General features: G+C 39.3%; 2 protein-coding genes across 3 annotated transcripts; one reads left to right on the top strand and one right to left on the bottom strand.

Moving 5' to 3' along the window:
* Positions 1 to 4: 4 nt before the first annotated feature.
* On the bottom strand, positions 5 to 19,757 carry rabl6b (RAB, member RAS oncogene family-like 6b). 2 transcript variants are annotated; one of them, XM_067520809.1, is made up of 17 exons: positions 19,598 to 19,757; positions 17,551 to 17,938; positions 16,599 to 16,733; positions 16,173 to 16,220; positions 15,951 to 15,980; positions 15,561 to 15,613; positions 15,269 to 15,357; positions 14,543 to 14,683; positions 13,804 to 13,909; positions 13,441 to 13,544; positions 12,807 to 13,174; positions 11,430 to 11,583; positions 7,182 to 7,385; positions 4,688 to 4,949; positions 4,267 to 4,453; positions 3,226 to 3,284; positions 5 to 3,140 (listed from the first exon to the last, which is right to left on the bottom strand). In XM_067520809.1, exons 2-17 carry the CDS (start codon positions 17,678 to 17,680, stop codon positions 2,952 to 2,954), a joined length of 2,259 nt encoding a protein of 752 aa, XP_067376910.1. In that variant the 5' UTR covers positions 17,681 to 17,938; positions 19,598 to 19,757; the 3' UTR covers positions 5 to 2,951. The 2 variants fall into 2 exon arrangements, with proteins under 2 accessions (XP_067376910.1, XP_067376911.1); XM_067520810.1 differs by lacking the exon at positions 15,951 to 15,980.
* A 410-nt stretch (positions 19,758 to 20,167) lies between these two features.
* Positions 20,168 to 27,650, top strand: traf2a (Tnf receptor-associated factor 2a). Its single transcript, XM_067520815.1, has 10 exons — positions 20,168 to 20,390; positions 21,842 to 21,920; positions 22,759 to 22,857; positions 23,288 to 23,449; positions 24,417 to 24,491; positions 24,627 to 24,701; positions 25,566 to 26,048; positions 26,447 to 26,624; positions 26,703 to 26,851; positions 27,035 to 27,650. Exons 1-10 carry the CDS (start codon positions 20,203 to 20,205, stop codon positions 27,251 to 27,253), a joined length of 1,707 nt encoding a protein of 568 aa, XP_067376916.1. The 5' UTR covers positions 20,168 to 20,202; the 3' UTR covers positions 27,254 to 27,650.
* Positions 27,651 to 27,987: the final 337 nt, after the last annotated feature.

Here is a 27,987-nt window from a genome sequence, read left to right as displayed (position 1 = left end):
TGCCTTTATGAAGAGATGTTTGCCTTTATTGGACAAACCAAACACAGGCAAACTCACACATAGTGTAAAGGATGGAACATAACATGGGGTGAAAAAGTAAATGAAGGGTTTCATTCCAAACGGTCATGCACTCACATGAAAAAATATCTTAAATATTTCCAAAGCGCAAATCCATGATCAGAAATGACTCTCGATACCAGGATTTCTCCAACTGGATCTTTCATGTTTACATTATTTTGAAGCATATTCGTGATATTTCCACATGGTGTAGATCTTATTTAGAACAAAGCTCCTCAAATATATGTTTTTTTTTATATACTTTATACATTCTTTTCTTGCTGTACATTTAAGTCTCATGCTTTACTTGAAACTTTCAGCATTTATCCTCAAATCACATGACAAAAGACACACTTGCACGCACACACATACACACACAAAAAAAAACTGTATTCAGGATCAATGCTGCATAGTTTCAACTTTGGAAAAAATAAAATTTTATAAACCAACCCTATAACCATGTGTGTGGGAAATGGAAAATGTATGAAAGCTCTCACATCAAAAAATGTTTAAAAATACACATCATTTATCTTATATGCAAGAATGCGTCACTTAGTGGAAATTTGAGTGATGCAAAAAAATGGAAGAAACCGCACCTCATCTCCAGCTTTCGTGAGCAGGCCAATTTGAGGTGTTAGACCAAAGAAGAAAAAAAAAAAACAAGAAACATGGAGAAGTTCGTACATTTCCTTAAAAGCAGTGGGAGCAAACACCTGGAGAATGTATTACAGGAGTAAGTTCATAGCTATGAAAAAGTGTAACCCATAAAAAGCTGCATGATGCATTTGAGCACAAATAACACAAACAAAACCCTGAAACAATAAATAACAAATATACAATGAGGAAATTATGAAAAAGTGTTGCACTTACAGAGAAATATTAACATGATCCCATGATACTCTGCTAATGAGGATTGTGTTTTTTCTGTCCAATGACAAACAGAAAAGACAAACAAGTTTACTTATTCACTGCAACCTTACACCAGGCTTTAAGGATGATATATTTGACAACATTCCTAAACTATTGAGTTGACAAGTAACCGTTAAGAACACTTAAAAAGGTTTAAGGATAGTGGAACGTCGGTCCCTTGTAGTAACCTCCCTTAAGGCAGCAGCAGAAAACATGAATCTAGTTTGTGAATATAGGAATAAAGTTTTTGAAGCAGCAAGATAACGTCTATCGGCTATTTTGGGCTGAAATCATGATATTGCTGTGCAGGAACCTAAGGGGGCCGACAAAAGCTAAGTTAAGACTACGCCGGGTCATTTTAGCCTGCTCTAAAAATAAACAAGTGAAATCTTTCGGTTTCCCTCGGATTATATAATCAGTCATAAATTCTTGCTGTTATTTGGCCAAAAGATATGTCTGACAATAAGAGTGTTTACTGATGAGTAAGCTCACAGGGACTATGGAACAGTTCTAAAACATTTTCAGTAACACAAGGCTTGTATGCCAGATGGGGATCGTTCCCTAGACATGGCTCAAGAATTGGAGGTGAAACCATTTTCGCATTGCTTGTAGTTTGTATTTTGAAAATCTCATTTTTGTCTTAAAACCTGGTCTTAAAAGTTAGACTCTGGCAGCTCTTTAAAAAATTTCAGATATGGAAAATCTTTATCTGTTTGTGACAACAGTAAGCATGGATGGACTACTGTTGGCTGGCTAGAGAAACAACAGTTAAATCTGTGTTTTCATAATTACATTTTGCATATCTGAACGCGGGTTTTAAAAAGCTTTACGGCTTTAAGGGAGATCTCTAAACAAACCTTCCAACATTAGGTGCTACATAAAGTAAAAGCAATCAGTCTCCAACTGTTGAAATTTAGTTCCCCCTTATCTTCAAAACTGATTTCAGCTGCATGTGTGCAAAGGGTTTTCAAACTGCTGGGTCATTTTCTTCTTCAGAATGTCATCCAACTTATAGAGGTCTCCACAGTCCAAGACTGACCACTTCCAGATGTGGTCTGGCTGATCCAGCAGAATTCTGTGCATTTATACAGGTTATGTTTGTTTGTCCACTTTGAGACAAGATATTCATTTTAACGGTAGATGAAATGGGAGTTGACCATTTTTGTGTTGTTAAAAACAACCATTTTGTTATAAAGTCTGAAAAACATCTGCATAAATCCAGTTCAACGACTGTACTGTCTGACTATATTGAAAAACGGATCAAAGATAGTTTGGGGTGAAAGTTGTCCTAACTTTGTCATCACAAAGAAGCTATTACAAACTAAAACAGGTTTCGAAAAGCTGAGCTCAATAAATTGATCTACTTTGGAGACTGTTCTCAAAAATTCCCAGTTTTGAGTGAAAAATTGAGCTGGCTTAGTGTTGGACAAAGGACCAAAACAGTATTTATAAATTCACTCTGAATTCCTCTTAGCTGTTCGTGACAGAGACACACAACCAAACATCTGATTAACAACTTAAACCACGAAGGAAGAAGAAGAAAAAAAAAAACCAAACAAACACTGTGGAGTATCTAAAGTCAGTCAGTCATCACTTTAAGCGTGCTCTCAATTATTACACCAACCACACACACATTCAGACAGAATGATAACCCTATTTACAGAAGCTGATTAAGAATGGACCGAATCAAACAAAATTGGAAGCTAACATATTCATATCCTGTGCAAGCACAAAGAGTCTCTGACTACATCAATCATATCAGACGTCACAGCTCAACACAGTACACGTGGGTCTCCTTGCACTTTCTTACGGGTTAGAATGGAAGGGACATCAGTAGTGCAGATGTGAAAAATCAAGGTACTTTTTTTTTTTTCCCCTAAGTGTTGTCAGTAGCCTTGCGTATGGCTTGGAGATGCTGCTTGCTGCACATACAAATCAAGAAGGTTTTTAAAATGATTGTGTGCCTCGGTACTGTTCAGTGGGTTTTATAGTTCCTCATAATCCCCATCATCTCTTTTGATCGACCCTGTCCCTCCACCCAGAAAGTCCTCCAGCTCATCCACTTCTGTTTTCTTGCTCCTGGTTTTCTTTTTCTTTTTCTCTTTGTCATCTGCTGGGGCCTCGTCCTTTTCCTTTTTCTTGTGTTTGTGTTTCTTTTTGCTCTTCTCATCCTCCTAAAAAAGGACACAATGTATTGTACTTCAAACCTTTAAAATAGATTACAACTTCCTGTATGCACTGATGACATAATAACTATACCTCTTTGCTTTTCTTCTTCTTTTTCTTCTTTTCTTTGGATGAGTGTTTGCTTTCCTTCTCTGAAAGAGCAGAAGATACATACAGTAATCTAATGATGTATGACTGACTCAACAGTCTTTGTCTTTAAATATGGATACTATGTCACCAAATCATGTGATGCTTTATTTTGTCCACCATATTCGATATGCATTTGGATGGGGCGGCTCTAGCTCAGTTGGTAAGGCAGTCGTCCACGGACCACAGGGTCACGGGGTCGAGTCTTTTCTAACTAGGGTTTGCTTTTGTAACATTTTACGCAACCTAAAGTCTGTGGTTAAAACATACAATTGGCTTCAGTTCCCCTGAAATCATTCTACGTGCTGCCTCCTGCTAAGATGTTTCACCAGAAACACCAAAACCGCATTAATTGATCTGCTAAACTCATTGACCAGCAAGTTGAAATACAGATGAAATGCCCCCCATGTCACACAAATTAAGACTGAGTTTTAGAACTGGCATCACTTGGAACTCAGCTCGGAAAGGTACATCACATTTTTAGACATTTGAACCGTCTAACTTTCCTCAAAGGAAAACCTGGCATATTGTCCAGCATTATGTTAACAGAATGATTAGCATTACCACAATGCAAAGCTTGCATACACCAGTTATCCACTAGAATTGATTTTCAAAAGAAGCCAAGTTAATTTAGTATATTGATAATTAGCCGTGAATATCTTTTATGCCACTCTGCATGTTAGGTAGTAATCGTTTCCACAGGCTCTGTAACAGATTAGCAATTGGACAAGACAGCAGATTGGATAAAAGCCCAGAACATGTCCCAAAAAAGTAATTTAGCTAATGGTAATGGTCCAAAATATAATTATTTTGAGTCAGGGAAATCTAAAAGGTTTACACATGAATTTAAAAACAAAACAAACAACAACAACAACAACACGTTTACACTTTTTTCCTGTTCTGTGTTGACACTGATCTTAATTAACCATGAAAGAAAACCTTGAATTAGAGTGAGACAGACACATTCACACATATTTCATAACTTGCCTTCCTGGTCCTCACTGCTGTCTTTGACTGCAGGAGCCTCTTCTTGTATGCCAAGACCAAACAGGTCAGTGTCATCCTTGTGTTTGAAGGTGATTGAAGTGGGCTTCTGAGGCTCTGGAACCTTGGCTAACTGCATGTCATCATCAGACAGGTCTGACAGAAGCTCATCCCTGACTGGAAATGTATCCTGTCAAAAACAGGACAACCAAAACTTAACTATTAAAAGAGTAAATGTAGATTCTTCCAAAGAAAGGCAGAAAAATAACGACCTGAGACAGAACTTTAACTTATTGTTTTTAGAAGTAGCAATCTACCTTGTGTGTCATTATTTTGTCTGATTTATATGAAGCTGTGATTGAGTTCGCTCAGTTAACATCCGAGCGGGTTCATTGTTATGGTGATGAATTTGTTCTACTTTTACCTTTGCAATTTTTGGTGTGTCCGATGCTTCAGATTCAAAGTCAGGGTCGTCCATTACAAACGAGAGCATCTGCTGGGCCACTGGGGCCTCGGGGTCTGTATCCGAGTCCTCAGCTTTGGGTGCGTTTCCGTTCTTCTTGCCTTTGCGTCTGGCCGGCTGTTCTGCTGCTGGAGTTAAAGTGAGGGAGATGGGTGCTGTGGTCTGACTTCTGGGCTCAGGAGCTTTAGAGGTCACCTTTGGTTTTGTGATGTGGATCACAGGCCTAAAACAGAGTGTCAATAGAAAGATTTGAAAATGAAATATGCTAGGTTTTTTTTTTATTATATTATATCATATCATATCATATCAAACAAGAAAATCAGCAGACTTCATACATCTGACTACTGCTGACAGGAAAAGGAAGATCGTAAGAGATAGTCTGCTGCAGAAAATATATTCATTAGATCTTCAGTAACAAGTTAACTACCACTCTTATTGACCATTGGCAACAAACAAACAAACTAAAAACCTTGGAAATCTGTCCTTTCTTAGTATAGTAATCTGTCCTTTGGCTATCAGACTTCAAATTACTCCTCCAGGTTGTGTTAGGCCTGTTGGACCAAAAAGCGATGCAAAGCCTCCATAATCACCTTTCATAAACACTGCTGAGATGGTTTTGGATAAGTTGAAGTTAACATAGATAATGCAAAGTGTGTACACAGCTGTTATGCAAGCAAAAGCCAGCTTCTGTGATAGAACTGTCACACTCTTTACTTGGAAACCTGCATCACTATCTTCCTACTCTCAGTATGTTCCTTTTTTGATTGAATCTTGAATGTTGAGCAAGTAATCTAATAATCACGAAAACCAACAGAACTCAGGAACTGATATGGTTTGTACCAATATATGGTAGATTGATTTATAGCTAAAAATATGTATAGTACTTAACTAATGTTTTCAGAAGTACAGTGAACTACTATACAAATTACTACCAACTACCAAAAAAAAGGCAGGTGTGAAAATGGGTGCTGTAATTTTAAAATTTGCACTTTAGTCACAGTTTGATAAACACAAAACATCAGAGCAATGAGATTACACTGTAGATTTGTATATGTTGTCTAGACTAAATATGCTACAAGCCAAAATAGAATCCATTTCATACCTAATATTTGTAGAAGTAACATCAACAGAATTTAGGATTAAACGTCTTTACATTTAGATTTTTTAGTTTGAAACGTATTGCTTTGATAGTACATACAAAAAAGTGAGTCAATGAGGTGCACAATACACTGATACAACAAAAATATTTATTTGGACATTATTGTCTTTCCCCTTGTCAATAGAAACCAAATGTATTCCGACATTGTAACTTTACAAAACAACCAACAAACAACCAGTGAATATCATATTTAGGACTTTTTAAGACTTAAAAATATGCTTTTCTATTTTGCCTTTACAGTGTATTATCTGTTTTAGTAATTTCTTTTCTCTGATGGTCTCAAACTCTGCTCTTAAGCTGCCAGACTTCATGTACCTCCTCCTTACAACTTGCAATGTATTTAAATATAAATAAATATTTAGCTTTTAAATTCTTGCTGAAACTGTCTCTTATGGAGGTGAATGATGTGCATTTCTAGTTCATTTGCCCTCTTAACGTGTACAGTAGTGAGATTTCTGGGAATGTGCACGTTAGTCTAAGGCAAACGGGTCTGAGTAGGATTCGCAGCTAAGCTGAAGATACGCATGACGTACAATGTAGATTTGACACAAGAATATTTACTAAGCTATATACTGTCATCCCTCATATTAACTAACCAACAGGCCACGACACTTGTAGCCATAACAATCACACGGAGGACGGGGTCGGCATGGTCGCTCTGAGCAGTCTCCAGCTACACAGCCCCACGTACAGCAAAATGTGATACACCATGTGCAGAGGTGGTAGAAGTACACAAACTCAAGTAAAAGTGCAAGTTTTGGCCTAAAAACATTCTCCACTACAAGAACCACTTCAAATCTTTTGCTTAAGTTAAAGTAAAAATTTTTAACTTAAAGTACAAAATTAAAAGTACTCTACTAAGAAAACAATGTATATTAAACAGTACTGATTATGATAATTATGGCAAAAACGTACTTTAAAAATGAGGGTTAAAGATAACTGTTGGGTTGGTTAACCCATACTGATATATCAGTATGTATTAGTTCACAATATTTTTATAAAGCCATCTAATATTTTTTTATGAAAGCCACCAGTTGATTGATGTTGCAAATGTGTTAAAAGCATCTACTGTTGAGGAAAATAAACAGTAGATGCTTCTAACATAATCATTTCCTTCCCACATTTTTCCACTTGTTACATATCCAAAGCATTACTTTCTTTACATTTCAAAAGGACATCCTAAAAAAATATGTCCGACGTAGAGAACAATGCTCTAAAAAGAATTTATTAGATTAGATTCTATGAATTTCTAAATCCTTGTGATTTAAGAACATGACGTTTTTAAAAAATACTTACGCTTTCAGCTCGGGTTCACTGTCCAAGTCCTGGTCCTGTGTGATGGTGGGGGCTGCTGGTACATCCTCCTCCTCATCACTGGTCAGAGTGATATCTTTACTCGGCGGCAGGGTCTTAGGTTGGGGAATGCTGGGCTCTGTATCATCAGGATCAAGTTCATCCTGGAAACCAGATACCAAGGGGTTTCCTCTATCTTCACCCTCACTTAGAAAAAGAAACAAAAGGAAGTTAAAAACGTTTTACATTTTTCCATTATCCCTTTTTTGACATATGAAGTTGATCCTCAGTGTAAAAGCTTTGCTTATTTTCACAGACGTAATATGTATGTGCCATCCTGTGTGATAACATGCATGGAAAATAAAATCCGAACCCGTGTTGCTTTCAAAACAGGTGCTGGGGCACCAAGGAAGCTTCTATGTTTATGACGTCAGGGCTTGACTTTAAGCTTGTTCAACCCATTGCCCCTTGGGCTCGTAGCAGCATGTTTAAAATTAATAGCCAAACGCACAGACGGGCAGGATTGTTATTCCACCCTCTTATTACATCTAAATTAAATAAAGCCTAGATTGTCAGATTTTAAGTTTAAGCACTAAACGATCAGCAAAATGTGAAGCCACCCCATGAATATTTTCTACACATTAGTAACAACACAGATAATTTGCCACACAATATAAATTCTACTGGCAGGCTGCAGCTCATGCCTGTTAATGTTGCTGAAGGACATTTGATAAACTGATGTTAGTTGCATTCACACGACAACAGAAACAGGGTCTAAACTTTGATAATGTGGATTTATTCTATAAAAAAATGCCTCATGGAGTTTTCCTGAAGTTTGTTAGCAAAGACAGATAAAAATGAAAATTAAAATGATACATTCTCTGGTTCACGTGAAATTAGATTGTCAACACAATGACTGAACACACTGAGTGCAGCTCTAGAGTGAAATATGATTTTAACCAATTGAAACAGTTACAAAAATAGAAAATTACTATGTGGTGGTTAATATCATGCCATTAGGATCACAACACCGATTACAGTCCATGGGATTGAGATATATGGACCACCGGGCCAGCTGGGGAACTTCTGCGATGAGCTTGACATGTTGCTGCCCCACTTCCGTGAAGATGGCACTTCTCTCGTTGCCTTAGGAGACCTGAACATCCACCTGGACAAACCACAGGCGGCTGATGTGTTTGCTCTTCCAAACACACTTGACCTGAGTCCGTTCTCGACTCCTCCGACCCACAACCTCGAACTCATCCTCGCCCGGAACTGCACCTCAGACAACATCGTGGTCACTCCTCTGCATGTATCGGATCATTTCTTTATTCAACTCACAGACTTCATCCTTAGACCTTCAGATTCTCCCACCGCACTTGTAACATTCCGCCGTAACCTCAGGTCTCTCAACCCGGACCGATTCTCTTCGCTTGTCTCTGCAACTCTGCCCCCAACACAGGACCTCTCCATCTTGATGCAGATGCAGCCACAGACAGCCTCTGCAATACACTTTCATCGTGTCTGGATAGTCTCTCTCACAGCAGTTTCATCTCTCACAGCAGGCATTTTCAACCAGTCTGGCTTCAAGAGGGGTCACTCTACAGAAACAGTAATCCTGACTGTTGTGGAATCTCTTCGAGCTGCAATAGCTGCAGGTCAGTCTTCTGTCTTAATCGTACTCAATCTATCTGCAGCCTTTGATACTGTGAACAATCAGATTCTCTTGTCCACACTCTCTGACTTAGGCATCTCTGGATCAGCTCTAGCCTGGCTTCGGTCTGACTTATCAGATGAACCTTCAAGGTATCCTGGTGGGGGCATGTTTCTCACTTTCATAGCCTCTCTACCGGTGTGCCGCAAGGTTCAGTTCTTGGTCATCTTAATTTTTCTGTCTATACTACATCCCTGGGTTCTATCATCCACTGACATGGTCTTTCCTATCACTGCTATGCTGATGACACACAGCTCTTCCTGTACTTTCAAACAGAAGCTTCCACTGTCTCATTACGCATTTCTGCCTGTCTCTAAGACATTTCTGCCTGGATGAGAGAGAGACACACATCTTCAGCTCAACCTCTCCAAGACCGAAGCCCTTGTCTTCCCAGCCAGACCTTCGACGCAACACAACACAAAATCAGCATCAACATTGGATCTACAGTGATTGTCCCCAAAAAGTCGTCCAGAAATCTGGAGGTCATCATTGACGACCAACGGAGCTTTAAGAACCACATCTCCTCAGTCTCTAGAGCAGAGGTCACCAACATGGTGCCCGTGGGCATAGCTCACCAAAGCGCCACTTACCAATGAGCTGCATCTAATTTTTTTGTTGCTATTCTTTTTAAAATCACATTTGATACTTATTGTGAGAAATCATTAACATGATCCGTGTCTTCACATAGATGAATATCTTTAATTTAATTAATTTTTAATAACAACATATAATTAACGGTAAATTGAGCAAATTTGTTATTTTAAAAGTGCGTATTAAACTTGTAGCCCTTCACATTAATCGGTACCCAAGAAGTAGCTCTCAATTTCAAAAGGATGGTGACCCCTGCTCTAGAGCGTGCAGATTTGCCCTCTACAACATCAAGAAGATCAGACCCTACCTCACGGAATATACAAACCAACTCAGGCACTGGTCGTATCTCGTCTTGATTACTTCAATGTGGCAACGCGCCTCATTTTTAATCTACCGAATAGGAGTCATGTCACACCACTCTTTAGATCTCTACACTGGCTTCCTGTAGCTGCACGCATCAGGCTCAAAGCTCTGTCTCTTGCCTACAGAGTGATCACCTCAACAGCTCCTGCTTACCTCAACTCCCTTATTCAGGTCTACAATCCTTCCCGTCCGCTGAGGTCTCCCAACAAACGACGTCTGGTGGTCCCAGCACCACACAGAAGACACCAAGCAAAACTCTTCAGCGCAATGATCCCACGATGGTGGGACGTGCTACCGAACTCTGCACGCTCAGCAAACTCCCTCCCAATATTCAAAAAACTGCTGAAAAGAGAACTCTTTTCAGCAGTTGTATCTCATGAAATGTAAACTCTTTTCTGATAGGACTTTGCTTTGATGTTTTCTCCTTGACTTAGATTCTTGCTTGCCTTGTACCTCACTTGTAAGTCGCTTTGCATAAAAACGTGTGCTAAATGACTAAATGTAAATGTAAATGTAAATGTAATGCTAATGGTGTAGCAAGGTGAGGCAACAAGAGAGGAACTGCCTGATGCATTACAGTAGCCTGAACATAGATTTTATGTGTTGTGGGCAAGCAAGTGTTAATGTTGAACCCTGGACATGATTTGGATGCAAGCAAACGTGTCCTGCATAAACACAATAAAATAGTGCAATGCCCCCAAATTGCATCTACGTCTTTTTATAACTTGTCAATTTTTGTACATCTACAGTCAGCATAATGCATGATCAATTTCTGGGTTCAAACCATTTCTAATGGTTGAATGCCTAAGGTGGCGTCCTAAGGTGGCGTTCACATGCAGTGTACTGAAATGCAACCCCCTGCAGTGTTTTAAGGCAGGGGGCTGTGTTGGTGGAGGGAGAGAGAGGTGCAGGGGTGTGTCATATAGGAGTGTATGTTGTGACGAATCTGACAACATTCCCGTTTCCAACCCCTGAATGTCAAAGATAGATATCAACAGAACAATACTAAAGTTAACTTACTTGCTAATGCTATTTTGCAATGCTGACTTCAAGCCTGACATAGCCGTTTAACTTTGGATCACTAGACTGAAGGAAGCAAGGACATAGCTGGGAGAGAGTTCAACTGTTTGGTTTAATAAATTGCACCTGGACAGCAACTATTGAGCAGCTCCATTTGTTGTTGCTTTCACATCACCATGGGAAAGTGCAGCTTATACAGAATAGAACAGTTTTCAAGGCAGCGATCTGGATGACTCTAGTTATCCACGTGGAGAAATAATGGGTAACACCTCCCACCATAGACAGAAAATGTATGAAAGCCTTTCTTCTGGCAAGAGTCTGCATTCAACCATGCTTAGGACTCACAGACCACTACTCTTTTTGAACTACTTCTTTTCATGACCACTGTCAATTTATGACTATGTGCATTTGTCATCTGTTTTACTTAACTTGTATATTTTCCTACTTAGTGCACTAACTTACCAAAAACAAATTCCTTGTATGTGAAAAGCTACTTGGCAATAAATCAATTTCTGAAGTGCAAAAGAAATGTTTTCTGTCTTGGAAATAACAGACTCTCTCACCTGTCGCTGTCTGCAGTTGGAGCCAGTGCAAGTTGTGGCACCTTGGTCCTTGAGGGCACACTGTCCTCTAAAAAACTCTTGTCCAGTCTTTCATCCGGGACAAAATCATCTACACTCTGAACCTTAGCTGGACAAACTGGTGCTGGAGGGTCGTCTGTGGAAACATAGACAAATGTACGTCAGTAATAATCAAAAAACCTAATTCAAATCTACATTTAAAAGAAAGAAATATGAGTTTTCTGTAATTAAAAATCCCATTTCATCAATTTTTCCAAGTAGAAAGTTAAATTAGGCGTAATCCACAGGGGGAGTTTCTCTTTTGGCCACCATTAAGTGTTAACTGTTTTCTTACTTGCAACCATAAACTCTTGTAAAACAAAACAGAACAAACAAACAAATGTATTAACTCTTTCAGAAATAATGTCAAGATGACACAGAAAGAAAAAATGACCCATCAATTTTAAAAAACAGGATCCTTGCGACAGTTCTCCCAAAAAGCTTGAATATGTGCACAGTGCCAATATTTATGGACATGGGTAACTCTCTCCAACAGGAGCACTAGGTCAAACGGCACGAAAAACATCTTTCCAGGTCAATTAATTAGTGGAGGTACAGGAGCTTCCTTTAAATGTACCTATACTTATTCATTTTCGTCACTGAATTAATTAATCGAGCTTTTTTCAGTGAAGTGGGTAAAATGAGCTGTGCCTCTTACTCTTGTCAAAATAAGACACCATGAAAAACTGTGGTCTATATATCTATGAAATCTTTGTATCAGAACACAGATTGGAGTCGACCATTGACCACAGACCTAAAATATTGGAGCTGTAATCGTTGTTGGTTGGCTCTTCCTCTGTGGTAATGGAGCTGCCTGAATGTGTGACAGGATGCTCACAGGTGTAGCTAGTAGCTAACTATCTTTTCGTGTAGATTATTTGGCTGAACTAAACATGCAAAAAGAGTACAGGGCAAGAGAGCACTGCTGTAAAAGGACAGGAGTGCACTTATTTTATAATAAGCAAAACCAAAATGTCATTGTGAAGAAGGAACGTTTTTATAATCGCTGAAAGCCAAAATTGTCATGGAAATCAAAACTCAATTCCATTACTATGGGAGAGTGATGCATATCTACTACATAGCAATTTCATTGGTAAACTAACAACTAATGTACAAAACAGAAGTAAAAAAAAATCCACACCACTTTTGGTCAGCTGTGGGGAAAAAAGCTTTCCAAATTCCAATAGTATACCACAAGAATAAACAAGTATCTTTACAACAATTCTGTTTGCAGTCTCTCCAAGCTGTTTCCTTAAAAGACAAAAAAAATTCTCTGTTTGGCTGGATGGCTAACACGCTGCGTAGGGAGAAGAGACTCACCTGGGGTGGAAACAGGGGCGTCAGCCGTAGCTGATGAACCAAACCAGCGGGAGATAAAGCTCCGTTTTTGGGGGCCTGAGGACTGCAGGTGTTCGGGAGACTGGGCTGGTTGCTTTGACTCAACAGTAGGTGAGGCTGTCCCACTAACTGCTGCTGGGGGTGGTGGAGGGGAAGGCGCTGACACTGAGGGTGACTGTGGGATAACCTGGGGGGGGATGGGAGGCTGGGGGGTGCTGGGACTGGAGCTTCCTGTAGAAGCCCCACTGGGTGGCACGATGGGGGACTGAGAGCCTGAGGAAGGACTTTGACCATTGGCTGGAACAGGAGAGCCGTAGCCCTTGCTGCGAGACTCCAGGTTCTCCAGGAAACTATGGAAACAACAGTATTGCAGTAATTCATTGAGAGCTGTCAGTATATCCACAGCTACACTGTAAATAAGGACTGTGAATTAGTGAACTCGAAAGTTTAACTAAGCAGGTTTACTGAGTTGAGTTGCTTAATGTTTCAACTATGCATCCATGGCTTTTATGTACACCATTTTCAACCTTATAGTTAGAAGAGCTGGTGAGCTACTGTGTTTGAGTAGAGACTCTGCAAAGTACTATGCTATCTGAACAAAAAACAAGTATAGTACATCTCATAGTTTTGATCTTCAGTCTCCTGCTGGACGGAGAGCTCCTCCAGGGTGGCATCCATGTCCAGCTGATTGGTCTCGAGCTGCCTCAGGAGTGTTTCTCTCTGCGCGCACACATGCACACACACACACACACAACTGACATGAATGACTGCTTGCTGAGATAAAGCCTTCATATCCACACACTGTATGCAAAGCAGATCAAATAACACAGCCACTCCAATGAAACGTACTTCTATATAAAACGTGACCTAGTCAAAAGGTACAAAAGTACATATTCGATCCTTAAAAACCACTACCTTCCAGCAAAACTACATCCAAGTGAAAAGATACAAATAGCAACAATTGAGACATAAAAATAACCTGTAGCTGTAGAAAGGGGATGTTGAAAAACCTGTGCAGATATTTCAAGCCAAAGCCATTCTTCATAGAGGACTCAGCATAGTGGATGTAAGATGATCCCATCGGTCTGTAAAAAAAAAAAAAAATATCACTAGTATACTCACTGAGCATTCTATAGATTTGAAAATTAAAAATGGTGACTTTATATGACTATAGTTGTCAGTGCTGGGGACTTTAAACCTTTGACAGTTTCTGTATCTAATGTTGTTAACCTCTGTTGCCCCTAGGGCACTGATGATGCATTACTTTGTGGTTTCTGCCTCCTTGAAACCCAGTTAGCTGGCACCATGTCATTTCATAGAAGATCCCACGCATCCATTCAAACATAATCTACAAAATCAACACTGTTCACTTCATTTATGAGTTATCTGACATACAGTAGCAACTGTGGCTCAGGAGCAAGAGCAGTTTTCCACCAATCCCTGGCTAGTTTGTTCAGTTCCAGGCTCCATCTGTGACATATTAAAACGTTCTTGAGCAAGACACTTAAGCCCAACTTAGTTGCTCACAGACAGCTCCCCCATTGGTGTGTGAGTGATTGTGAATAAAAAACAGTGTAAAGCACTTTTGGTACCAGGGGGGGTCGAAAAGCACTATTTAAGTGCAGACCATTCAATACTAAAGCTTTCACATTGACCATCCATCACAGTTTTTCTTTCTACTCCTATATGTAACCATTGAGCTGAGTGCTGACCTTTACCTGTTCAGTCCAGCAATCAGGTCCCTTATATCATCAGGGAGAATGACCCGATGCTCGCCCATGTCCCTGTGGTTTCCCAACACACATACTGGCACATGGGTGGGTACTTTGGGCAGTTCTCTCATGATGTAATTAAATGTCCTGTAATTGATTAAAAGGGGTGGGAGAATAAAACAGACACATGGATTAATACAATGCACTGTTTATTTAAGATGGTCAGGGTGCACACTACCCAAGTAAATTTACTAATATTTTCAAAGAAAACAATGGGTACTAGTTTGATTCAGAACCAGTGAATAGATGCCATCTCCATGTGTGATACCCACAGTGAAGCATGAAAGCGTGATGTGTGTGGGAGCTTTGCTGGTAACACTATTGGTGATTTATGAGAAGGTATGTCCAACATTTTGACTGCTACAGTGTCTGAGAGATTGGCTAAAATGCACACTGTAAGTGATAGTAATACACCTGTAGGAAATACCTATTTCATGTCCTTATTTGTATTTGCAGTACTAAGTACAATTCAATATAATAAAATATTTTAGCATACCTAACATAGCAATAATGAAATAGGAGGACTTTGGAACAATACTTCCACATGAAGCCCTTAGCCTCGAAGCAGGATTTCACATACAGACTGACACCTAATCTGCCCATGCATATTGTACCATTCGAGTTTGCTGACGAGAAAGTGTTAGAACAACATCTCGGAGAGACGGCTCTTACCACTGTTTGGTTATATCAAATATCATGATGACTCCATTGCAATTCTTGTACACATCCAGGAACTCTGCATCCAGGGCAACGTCATCCGACTACAACATACAAATACGTTCTTATTAAACAATTGGATTATTCACCCCTCCAAAAAACAAAACAAAAAAAAAAACAACAGACAAATATGATAGTTGTAGGTTATAGTTTGACAGCATAAAACTAGTTGGCTAATTCCACCACTGACCTACATACAGTAACTGAGCTTTTTATCCTGAACACATGACAGTCATGTGATAATCACCTCTTGGGGCTCATTCTCCAGTTTCAAATTGTCTCCACGTCTTTTGCCTTTGCCTGAAAGAACAGAAAACCAGTGTTAAAATGTCACATCTACAGCTTAGTTTGTTGTTTCCCTGTTTATGCTCAGTAAAGCAAGCAGAGATGCACATCTGCAAGATGCTTTTGTCAACACTTTGTCCTTTAAGTACTTGCTTGCTGGCATTAAGTCAGTGCTCACAAAATGCAGAGGCTCTAACTACACACAGCAGAAAAGTCAGCCAAACTTTGAAGAGTAGCCACACAGCAAATCCCAGGGATCCCAGCCAAACCGTCGCAATGTTTACATTCAGATAAGAGTGCAATAAGGCGGGGCACACAGTTAAATATGTCTACATACTACAGTGGCGCTCACCTACACCTTCAGGAAGAGGATATTTTTGCCCTGAGATGAGTGCGAGAAAGGTGCAAAGAAAAGACAACATCACCACTGAGGACAGAAAAACATACAGGCAACCATGCATCTATCTGTTGTTGTGAAATACTGTGAGAAGTCCACAAGAAAAAGGAGTTAACTTCTGAAAGCAAGATCAGCCTATGTAGAAAGTCTATGACTTGCATGTGTGTAAACACTCACCTTTGTCTACCACATCCCAAACCTCTACCTTGACCACGTCATCTGTAGCTGAGGGGGAAAAAAAAAAAAAAGGTTTCATTACTCATTTTCTGGGCCAACAGAAGTAAAGAATTGAAATGTGGAGGCTGTTTAGTGACGCCAATATGGATCCAGAAACTAAGAGCACTACAAGAAATGGTGGGAAAAGGCGTTTTTGGTATAGAAGTACTAATGCAGTAAAGCACCTACTCTAAAATCTGTTAGCTTAAACTAAATCTGAATACAGTCTTTATTTTGTTTTTACCTTGATATGGAGCCACTGAAATAAATCACCAAGGCACAAACAGCAGGTGTCAAATATAGAGCAGAGTACTAATACAGATGCAGTGCACAATGCAGTAGTAAAAAAGTAAAATAAACTGTCGTGTGAAAGCTGTATTAACTTACTCTTGTAATTCCAATGGATACTTGTAGCTTGAATCTCCTGAGTGGGTATGTATTCTTCCACAAACTTCTTGCCCTGCAGTCGATGCCATAATGTACTCTTTCCAGTGTTTCTGTCTCCCCGAATGACTATTTTCACTTGAGCGGGAAAAGAGATCCAAAAGGATTGGAATCACATTTTAAGAGCTTTGGTTTGAGATCAGAAAATGGACGTGAAAGTTCAGGGCTTCAGCTTTTTAGTTGGTGGTACATTAACCTACACAGAATAAAGCACCTTTTATAACACATAACCTTCTTCATGCAGTTTCCCCAACTTTCTCTCTCGTTTGTCTCCCCCTCCCTTTATTCACTTTGAATTATAAAACACCTCAGTTTTTAAAATCTTAAAACGCATCAAGCTGTAACGTTACTCCAGCCTGCAGTCTGGATACAAGTTAACAGTGGTGGAGTTTTGGTCAAGCTAAAAAAAACAACAACCATTGGCTTTAAAAAAAAATGTTGTAATGATTTATACTTGATGTTTGCGATATAAAAGTTTACTCACACAGAAAACCAGCTATAATAAATCAAATATATTCAAAATACTGTCCACCCCTACTCTTAGTTTTAGCCTGGGACTTTATCAGGAAAGACTATTTGCTGTTAAACTGGGAATGATCAACTTGAAAACTAGTCTGCGGCAGAAAAGGCAAGTCATTAAACGCAAGAAATAAGGGAAAATCAATCAAAGTCATTGCACAAACATTTGGCATAGTCACACAACAATTTGGAATTCTATGAAAAAGAACGAAATAAATGGTGTACTGAGCAATACGGATGCTCACTTAAGTTTTGGTCATTTGATAGAAATAATCGCAACGTTCTCTGTTACATTCTGATCTCATATCCATCTTTTCAACTAAAATGTTTTCAGTACAGAGGGGAAAAAAATTGCCATCTCATTCAAATTACTTACTATTATACTGGACCCCTTTGGCAAAGCGTCTCTGCAAACTTTGGTTCATTGACTGCAGGCCAGCAGGAATGTTCTTCTCCCTGAGCTGCCCTGGTTCAGATCCCACCAGCTTCTTCAGTGCGGAAAACATCTTGATGAGGTCACAAGAGCTTATACAGAAAGAAGTGGTAGTTCACTGCAACTCAGGCGACAATTTGTCACTCAACAACTACTGGACAAAAGTGGCTGTCTTCTAATGGGTGAGGAAGTTAAGGGTTCATGCTGAGAAGCAAATATAATGCAAAACTGCAAAATATTGACTTTGAATTAAACAGTTGTTAATTCTGTCCAGATGTTCTTGGTCGCCAGTCAGTGGTGGAGGTCACTACCATGTTGTTCCGAGCATTATCTACAAGAAAACAAAAAAGGGATACAGACGTTATCGCTGGGAATTATTTCCTTGTAAGACCTATGCAGGTCTGTCAGAAAAATGCCTATACAATATCATTTCTCAGACATGTGCGATCAGACCTGGGACCTTTAAAGGGAACATATCCATGCATTGAAAGATTAATTTCATCAGTTGATAAAGTATCATAAGAAAGGCACATATCTACAAAGATGCACATTACACCTTTTAGAATTCATTTGGTGAGACTGGCAACTGACAACTGGGATGGGCTCCAGCAACTCTTAAACAAACAGCATTAATTATTTATTATTTTTTGCCTTAAAGGGTTTTCTGGAAGTTTTTTCTGATCCAACTCGAGGGTCTGTAAACAGACGATGTTGTTGCTGTACAGAGAGCAAAGCCCTTAAGGCAAATTTGCGATTGTGTTTTTGAGCTGTATAAATAAATTTGATTTGAAACCAAAGTGCTAAGCATTCATTTTTTGCAAATCACTATTTCATCTGCTGTGCACAGAGAAGTTTTTTCGGAATTAAGTGAAAGTCTTTATTCTAACAAAACAATAAATTCAGATGCGTCAACCTTTCACTCTTTGAAATGATAATTTGGGGTATTTTAAAACATTTTCTACAATTAGAAATGCGGGCTAAGCTTGTTATTCAATCCCAACAAAAACTATTTACACCGATCAGGCATAACATTAGGAACATGTTTTGGCCACCTTACTTAAAATGAATATCGTAGCCAAAACATTAGAACCACCTCTTCTTATAATGCACATCAGTACAACTCCACTACCCACTTTCAACTCAATAACAGACAAGCAGTAGAATTGGCACATTTCTGACAGTTTATACTTTTATACATTGTTTATACTGTTTTAAAGGGTTCTGGAAATACATTAAGAACAGCAGTAATTGTTTGGAAAAATCGGATGTTTGGCTCTGTGACACAGATGTAATGCCAAAACATGCAAAGCAAACACAGGGGAGACATTTGTTTATTTGGTCAGGTGATACTTTTGAGGAAGGATCATTACAAACGAAATAGTAAGTGGCTCATGGAACTAGGCTGTAACAAGGACATGACAACCAAACTGTACGACGTGAAGGATGTGCTTAGTTACAGATGTGTACAAGAGCATATAACCACGTAGGCTATTTGCAAAATCCTAATGGAAGCTGTCACAGTGTTCACGAAGGTATTACATTATTCAGCATCAGGATCAGCTGCGGGACATGTCTCCAGTTTAGATTACCAGTGGATCGTCTGTGTTTGGCTAGTACATCGTTAAGGGCAAACTAAAAGATAAAATTTAAGGAATTATTTGTATGGAGGACAGTGTTCCTTTAGCCGTAATACAGCTAGCATTAGCAGCCAAAGCTAGTGGTTCCTCTTAAGACAGATCTTTTCCGAAAATGAAAAGTCAACAATAGTGGCTAAAATGTTAAACCCTAAAGCTACAAAGGGTATGTCAAGGTCAACGTAGACTCGAAACAGTCGGGTTTCTTACCTGCAATATGATGCTTTGAATTTGTGTTAGCTAACACTTGCTAGCTATCTAATCGTTTTTAGCTTAGCGTTTCACCTCCTCTACGCTCAGTGACATTAAACGGCAGCTGGACTTTCTGAGAGATGGCAACACTTTCAAATACTCACGATTATTTAACAGGATAAGTGTCGACATCTTTTCCTCGAAACATTTCTGTCAGACATCCATCCCGATTGACATATAGCAGGGAAATTCCTTTGCAAAGACAGCAGCTACGCCGACAGCGTTTCAAGCTGACCCAACACGTTATACGTTCAACATCCGTTGGTACTTTCACACTAAAAGCTCACGTAAATTACAACCACGAAGACAAAAAAAATGAGAGTTTAAAATTCCTTGGCATTGTTATAGTTTAGATTGCAGCTTGTTGCTTTGCGACTCCACGTTTCTGTGCTTGTTTAAAAAAAAATTTAAAGGACACATTTAGTATCAGATATCTGCGGTATCCAGCTGTAGATGTAGTACAAGAACAACTGATACTAACATCCTGTAACACCATCTGTCACATTTATGACATTAAAACTGCCTGCTCTTATCTGTCTATGCATCTAAAGCTCTGTATGGGGATAAAATGTCGTTACAGGAATAGTAAATAAATAACATTATTAGGGGCGATTATTTATAAATTCATATTCAGTTGCGCTCGCTGTCTTGAACACACCCCGCTGAGTATCCCCCCCGCTGCCCCCCCAGATACTGTTAAAGGGGAATAATGGCTGCACAGGAGCCATCTCCACCATCTTCCCTAGAAGGCAACAAACCGGGCTTCCCAAAGAAGATATTGGCTAACAACCTTGAAGACAAGCACTTGTGCAACTCGTGCCAGAAAATCTTGAGGAGACCCCTGCAAGCGCAGTGTGGACACCGCTATTGTTCTTTCTGTTTCCACAAAATAGTGGGGTAAGTAGTGCCATGGTTGCTAGCGGGCTTAGCTAGACGTGTAGCCCGATTAAGCAATCGAAGCTTGTCACCAGAGCCCCTTTAAGATCTTCCAATTCGGCCCGGTTTAATGTCAGTTTCCGCTACACAGTGTACACCAAAAGAGAGTAGTTGGGGCATGTTGTGTGGAGGACACAAACCCAGTGCAAAACCCCGTAGAAGTAATCGTCCTCCTCCTCCTCCTCCTCCTCCTCCTCCTCCTCATCATCCCCCTCCTCATCCCAACCAAGTGTCAGCTTGTGTGATGTGCTGGCCAGGTGTCTGCACAAGTTAGACATGCTCACCTCTATGGAGGCTCCGGGGGAGTAGAAGGTACCAGAAGGAGAACTGGACTTTGTGTTAAAATAAAGTAAGAACAGGTCGGGGGGGGGGGGGGTCTGTAGATTATGGGACCTGGCAGGTTATATCCGTCATGTCCACCCTGATGCCTGTGTCTTTCTACGTCACAATGACCGGAATAATTAACAACTGTTTTGTCTACTGTACATGATGGGATGGGAACTCTGACAGGTACAGTGCTCCCCCTTCCTCGCCCCAGGGTCCTGAAATAAAAGACCCTTGATTCAGATTCAGCCGGTTGTGAATGACTATTGGTTTACGTAGACTCTAATGTTCGATCTCAGTCTTGTCATTTGTCAAAAATCAAAGATTAGTTCAGTGATCTCTCTTTGTGTGTGCTTACAGTGTGTGTGTGTGTGTGTGTGAGTGTTATCAGTATTTGCAGCAGGATGTCGTGGGGCTTAAACATTATGTTTGTGAAGTTCACGTAATAACTTTAGTAAAAGTAGGGTAGTATGTGTAGAGTGCTGGGATTGTTTACAAATCTGTTTGTCAAATTATTTTCAGAAATGACAAAATAATTTCTAGATGCAAAGTTTTTTTGTTTTGTGACCTGGTTTTGTTCTACCAACAGCCCGAAACCCAAATCTATTCACTTTAGTATGATGCACAGTATAAAACAACAACAACAAAAAAATTGTTTTCATTTAATTTTACTTTTAATTTGAAGTATAAGTTACCTGAACTTATGTGTTGATGTTCTTGGTTTAGACCAAAGAAAATCTAATTTATCAGAGTCAGATGATGTTTTCTACCCGAGCATGATTACTAAGGATGTATTTAGTTTCGTTGTATAATTTGTTATACAACAAAGAAAACAGCAAATCATTACATTTCTGTAGTTGGGACGGAAACATAACTAAACCAGTTTTTTGAGCTTTCAAGTGCCTGCTGGTCTTCAAATAGGACTGTGGCTGGTTTTGGTCTGGGAAACCCAGATATGTAGATAGTAATATGAAGTACTACATGGATGTTTTTTTTTGTTTTTGTTTTTGTTTTGTTTTTTACTTCTGCATTGTATGGGTATTGGTATAAATGCTTTGTTTTGTCATAAATATTTTTTCCCTCCTAAGTTCTGGACCTCAGAAATGCAGTGCTTGCATCAAAGAAGATCTGTTTGAGGAACCCACATCTATACTTAAGCAAGGTGGTGTAAGTACATTTTATATTTTATACTGTATATTTTTCAGAGTTACATCAAATACAGTATTGGTTTGAACTTAAGTTCCTTAGTTTAAAATTGTCAAGACTCTATTTTTAAAAGTAGAGTTTATCCAGGTCGGGAATTTTTCCGTTGCAGGTGCTGAAACATTTTCCAGCTATAAAAAAACAAGATTGAAAGTAAATGTACAGTTGGTGGTTTGCATCCCCAATTTTGAACTAGAAATAAGAAAAAACAAAACAAAAAAAACCCCAATCAAATACAGCTAGTACAAATGTCCATAACCAGAAAATAATTTGTTAATTTTTAATTCCTGTATCAAGAGTGATGCAAACATTTGTACTCAGCTTTTTAAAAGGTCCTTGACCATTTTTATTACTCTAGACTATGAAAGTAGTACTACGATTTGTACTAGCTCAGTGCGCAATATTATGTTAGGTTCAGGATTAGGTTGGCGTCTCCCTTCATGCCATTTCAATTTAAGGGGAAATTAATGGACTTTTTGACAATTTAGGTAAAAATTAACATTCTGATTAAAAAAACAAAAAGCATTTTACTAGCTAATTTTGATAGTTTAAATTGAGGGGATGCAAATCAAACTTTTCAGAACCATCACAATATTGTCTATGCACTGAAATGTTTTGGCAGCATTAAAAAAAAAATAGGATCTAAAAAGATAAAATGTGCCGGAGAAAAGAGAGAAAAGTGAGCTTCAAGTATCCTGTCCCTGAGTAAACTGATGCAGCTTATTTGTAACACAGCCCTTCACTCTGTAACTGAAGAAACAAACCAGACTACACTGACAACAACATCCGCTTTTCTATCCAGGCTTTCCCAGACAATGCAGCTCGGAGAGAAGTGGAGGCCTTGGCAGCCGTCTGTCCCAACGAAGGATGCACATGGGTGGGAACGATCAAAGAATTTGAGGTGCACAATAACACATTTTCTCCCACTTCAGTCTATTTAACTTTGACCATAGCAGGTTTATCTGTTTGTTGTGACTGTTGTGTGGGTTGGTGTCTTTGCAACTCTAACCTTCTTGGCATAATATGATAATATAATGCTGTGTAAATTTTGGTCATTTTCAGGATATTTCTACTGTTTACTTCACAATTGCGGCCATGTAAAATAAAGAAAAAACAAAAGATTTCTTTGATGGTCAAGTTGCAGAAATGTTCAGTCCTTCCTATATTTCTTTTTTCCATCACACTTGTTTTTAAGACAAGCTAAACCCAAGTGTCAGATACATCTTCATATGCACATACAGAGCTGGTGGTCATCAAACCAGTGGCTCATCTATGTCACACAATTATCAAACAACTGAACAGTCAATTTTTCCATTGTCGGTCATCTGCAGGCCAGCCATGAGGGCAACTGTGACTTTATGATCATCCTATGTCCTTCCTGTAAAGAGCTGATGAGAGCCAATGAACAGGAACGCCACAATGAGAGAGAGTGTCCCGAAAGGACACTCAACTGCAAGTACTGCAAAGAACCCTTCTTATTAAAGAACATTAAGGTCAGGATCCTCTGTTTTTACTGTCATCAAACCCTGTTCGTGTTATGTGCTTGTGTTAGACTTTATTGAACGCTTGTTGCTACAGTTACCTCCAATGTTTTACTGTTTGAATGGGCCCATAGTCATTTGTTGTAGGATCAACATGTTTTAAACCTGTGATAATATATTCCTAACTCAAGTCACATGATTACATCGATTGCACTGTAAACGAACATCTTCCCCCACTAACTCCTAGTAACTTACCATTGCACTGGAGGGGGTGGTAGCTGTCATTCTGTCTGTGTGGTGGGCTCAATGGTTTGTAGTGAGACTCTCAATTTGCTGTGATTTCTTCTTCACTGTTACATGTAAGGGTCATGCTGAGAAGCGTCGTTTGGTCCTGTTATCAGTGTCCTTTTAGGTAATTTTTTAGGCAGGATTATCTTTTACATCTTAGGAAAAATCCCATATTTATGAAAACAATTCTATATGTCATAATTACTGTAGGTTAGAAGTGTGAAAGCAGATATGTCTGACGTAAACATCACGGTACTTTAAAACAGTACCATATCAATTTGCCACAATGTATGGTGATATTTGGCCTTAAAACTTAGTGAGGACTAAACAAACCGACATGACAGAAACATTGTTTTAGTGCAACTGATAGTTTGCACCCAGTGTCATTTACAACTGAGTGGAAAAGTTGGCGTTCTTTTATTTTGAAGTGCAAACAAGAGTAAAAACCTAGAAAATTCAGTCTTTTTCAGTTAGAAAGTCCATCAGTATCACTTTTAAATGCATGTACAAATAGGCTTTACGCATTGTGCAAAAGTACTTTATGTGGGGTTCAGAAGTCCGACACCAGTAAATTGTAGCAATAGGATTAAATGCAGGAAATGTGTATAATGTGTAATGAGTATGAGCAAATGGCCTTAGGGTAACGTAGTGCTTTAATTAGGAACTAACACAACTTAAATTCTCCTTCTAGGCTCACGATGAAATCTGTCCAAAGTACCCAATGATTTGTGAAGGTTGCGCAAAGAAGAAGATCCCGAGAGAAAAGGTATGCTAGAGGTTTATTTCCAGTACATTTTTATAATTCTGTTAGACTAAGATTATAAACCTTTTAGCTTGGGAACAAAGTCTACAATGTGATCTATAGATTATTAGCTTCTGTCATGTTTTTATTGTTTTGCAGTATGTGGACCATATTAAATTCTGCAGTAAATTTAAAGCACCGTGCAGATTTCATGTTGTTGGCTGCGATACATCTGTAAGTAGACATTTGTGCTCATAACTTGTTTTATATTTTAATTTAATAACCATTGGATCATTTAATAACTTGGCAGAATTCAACAAAATCTGATTTTTGGCAGATGGATCCAGCAGTTAAGGTTACAATAACATGCTTTCCCCAAATATAGTATATTATTTAAGGAAAACTCTATTTTTATCTTTCTTAAGCATTTGGAGGAAAGTTGCCAGGTTTTACATTAATTAACACTATTTACAGAGATGGTTGCTGCATGTTCAATATGAATACCATGTTTATACAGTGTATGTATTGATGCATTTTCACACATGAACACAAATTAGTGTATTCAGGCTTAAATACTGATCAACAAAGAGGTGATGGATTTCACCATTTGAAAATAGGGTAAAACATGGTGCAGCAACACCAGAAATTAAATATCAAGTCATTATTTTTGTCATAATGTTTTTTTGTTTGTTTGTCAGCGAAGGTTTAACCTGGCTTTCCTCTTTATTGTGCCTTTAATAGAGGTTTAAAGCTTGTAGGAAACTTAAATTTACCCTGGTGATGTCTTGATTGTTGACTTTGACAGATACACCTATAAACCTACTGTACTTCCTTAAGGGTATTCTTGATCTGCCCTTTCTATACCAGGGAAAGACTTTTTCTGTAATCTACCACAGTTGTTTTCTGGGGTCTTCAGGCATTTTGATGTCCCTGAGCTCAGACTTTAAAACATTTTTTTTCTGTATGCTTTTAGTATTTTCATTAGTACACACACGTTAAAATGTCATTTCTGATAGTACACATTTATTGGAAAAGGACTGTTTTTCTTTGTGTGTGTGTGTGTGTATGTTTCTGCTTGTGTCATTCTTTGACTCCTAGGTGGAGAAAGAGAAGATTCATGACCATGAGCGCCAGTGTTCCTATGAGCACCTCAACCTGCTCCTGCATTTTATCATGGGCATCAAGGTAAGCCTTGAGAGCCTGCAGCCGCAGAGTCTGGAAGTTGCCAGCCATAAGCTGCAGGAGCTCCACCAGTCTCTCAGGGACCTGGAGCTAAAGATGAGCCAGCTGGGTGGCGTTGGTGCAGCTGCCATACACGGTGCGTGCGCCCCCACCCTGTCCACCTCCTTCACCCCACTACCCAGTGCTCTGGGTGCCGCCCTGGACCTTCAGCTCCAGAGTGAAAAGACGAAGGTAGCAGAGTTGAGCCGACACTGCCAGGAGCTGGAGCTAAAAGTGAGCACATTCGAGAACATTGTATGTGTCCTCAACCGAGAAATGGAGCGTTCCTGCGCCACCATGGAAGCCTACAACCGCCAACACAGGCTGGACCAGGACAAGATCGAGATTCTCAACAACAAGGTGCCAAAATAAAACGCGACTTCTATGAATTTCCTAAGTAGAGTTTGTGAATTCTTGGAGGAAAGGGTTTATGCAAACAATACACAGGGGCCTGCACTGAACAATCACTGCTAATAACATGCTAATAACTGTGTTTATTAAAAAAATGATTTATTGTCAAGGCACCAGAAATTAAATAGCTGGCGAGAATTTAAAAGGATCACTTCTTCTAATTATGTTAGACAGATGAATTGTTTCATTATATTTGAATTTTATTAAATGAGTTCATTGGTAAAATTATTAGGTACTCGTCACAGTTGTCCATGACATCAAACTGCTCAGCAGGGAGCAGCTTCGGCCTTGCCGGAGACTCATAGTGTGTCTTTGAACTGTTATGTTCATGTGTTGCTGTATTGCAGGTTCGTCAGTTGGAGAGGACTGTAAGTCTGAGGGACCTGTCCATCGTGGAGATGGAAGGGAAATTGAGAGAGTTGTCCGCAGCCACATACGATGGCATCTTTGTGTGGAAGATCTCGGATTTCACCAAGAAGAGGCAGGATGCCATGGCTGGACGTGCCCCTGCCATGTTCTCGCCTGGTAACAACATTACGCCGAGATGATGATTAGCAATCGACCATCACACATTTCGCATAACTGCTACGTTATGTTTTCCAGCCTTTTACACCAGTAAATACGGCTACAAGATGTGCCTACGGATCTACCTGAACGGTGATGGCACAGGGCGTGGCACCCACCTGTCTCTGTTTTTTGTGGTGATGAGAGGACACAGCGACGCACTCCTCAAGTGGCCTTTTAATCAGAAGGTAACACTGTAACTGTCATCATTTGCTTTGTTGACTGGCATCAGGTGGCATTCACCAATGGCTCTGGCCATTCTTTATTTTATTTTTCACATATTATCGTTTTTTAAACTAATTTCAATCTGCTGTGAGTTAATTGCCTAAGTTCCAGCCACACTTGTTTACACTAATAACATCTGTACCCAGGTTACCCTAATGCTGCTCGACCAGAACAACAAGGAGCATATAATTGATGCCTTTAGGCCCGACATCTCCTCCTCATCCTTTCAGAGGCCTGTCAGCGACATGAACATCGCCAGTGGCTGCCCACTCTTCTGCCCGCTCTCCAAACTGGACTCTAAAAACTCATATATTCGCGATGACACCATCTTCATTAAAGCCATTGTGGACCTCACAGGTCTGTAGGTGAAGGCATGAGTCAACTTTGCCTTTTTTGTGGGTAACCTGGTGAATCAACATGCTTTTGTATCACCAGTAACTGGCTTTTCTCTTTGAGGTTTGTCCTGTGGTTGTGGTACATTTTGCTAGCAGCAATATTTGAGAGTGGGAAAGGAAATTAATTTCCTTTAGGCCGCTGGTTATAGTGGGATGTGTAGTGGACAAAAAAGCCAAGACCCAGACAGGGACAGGAAAAAATAAAATGCATTACTTACAAAAGTGATGAAAGAGTGCGTAAAATACAGCACCGTCGCTTAAGAAAGTATTGACACTTCACTTCACTTTTTTTGCACATTTTGCACAATGGAAAAAAGAAATGGCAAATTTTGCATATCAGTATATTTACAATTATCCGTAATGACAATGACAATTGCGTCTAATTCAGTAGTTTTAAATAAATCTGCAAGAAAAAACAAACACTTTGCCATCAAAGAAAATTATGCGTAAATGATGAAGGGGGGGAAAAAATTGCAGTGCAAAAAGAAAAACAGTCTGAGTACTTCCCGAAGAGACTGCATTGTGTGGCTCACTGCGTTGAAGAAAGTCACACAGCAGTTGTTCAAATTTATATGTTGTTACCTGCTAAAATTAAATTTGGTCATAAAATATTGCTACCAGTTGCTACATAATGCCCCAAAATACTTGGACTGGACCCTGCTGGCATAACAACCATATCTGCAGTCCCGAAACATTATTGAAGC

The sequence above is a fragment of the Channa argus genome, chromosome 11, assembly GCF_033026475.1.
Source record: "Channa argus isolate prfri chromosome 11, Channa argus male v1.0, whole genome shotgun sequence".
Taxonomy (NCBI): domain Eukaryota; kingdom Metazoa; phylum Chordata; class Actinopteri; order Anabantiformes; family Channidae; genus Channa; species Channa argus.
Note: the sequence above shows the minus strand (reverse complement) of the source record. Positions and strands in the feature narration are given on the sequence as shown.

Excerpts from the sequence above, each read along its gene's own strand:
- traf2a (XM_067520815.1), top strand. The coding sequence starts at position 20,203 with ATGGCTGCACAGGAGCCATCTCCACCATCTTCCCTAGAAGGCAACAAA. Across the intron at positions 24,492-24,626 it reads AGAAGATCCCGAGAGAAAAG|TATGTGGACCATATTAAATT; the intron begins GTATGCTAGAGG and ends ATTGTTTTGCAG. Across the intron at positions 26,049-26,446 it reads TCGAGATTCTCAACAACAAG|GTTCGTCAGTTGGAGAGGAC; the intron begins GTGCCAAAATAA and ends GCTGTATTGCAG.
- rabl6b (XM_067520809.1), bottom strand. The coding sequence starts at position 17,680 with ATGTTTTCCGCACTGAAGAAGCTGGTGGGATCTGAACCAGGGCAGCTC. Across the intron at positions 15,614-15,950 it reads TCCTCTTCCTGAAGGTGTAG|GCAAAGGCAAAAGACGTGGA; the intron begins GTGAGCGCCACT and ends CTGTTCTTTCAG. Across the intron at positions 15,358-15,560 it reads TGGAGAATGAGCCCCAAGAG|TCGGATGACGTTGCCCTGGA; the intron begins GTGATTATCACA and ends TGTATGTTGTAG.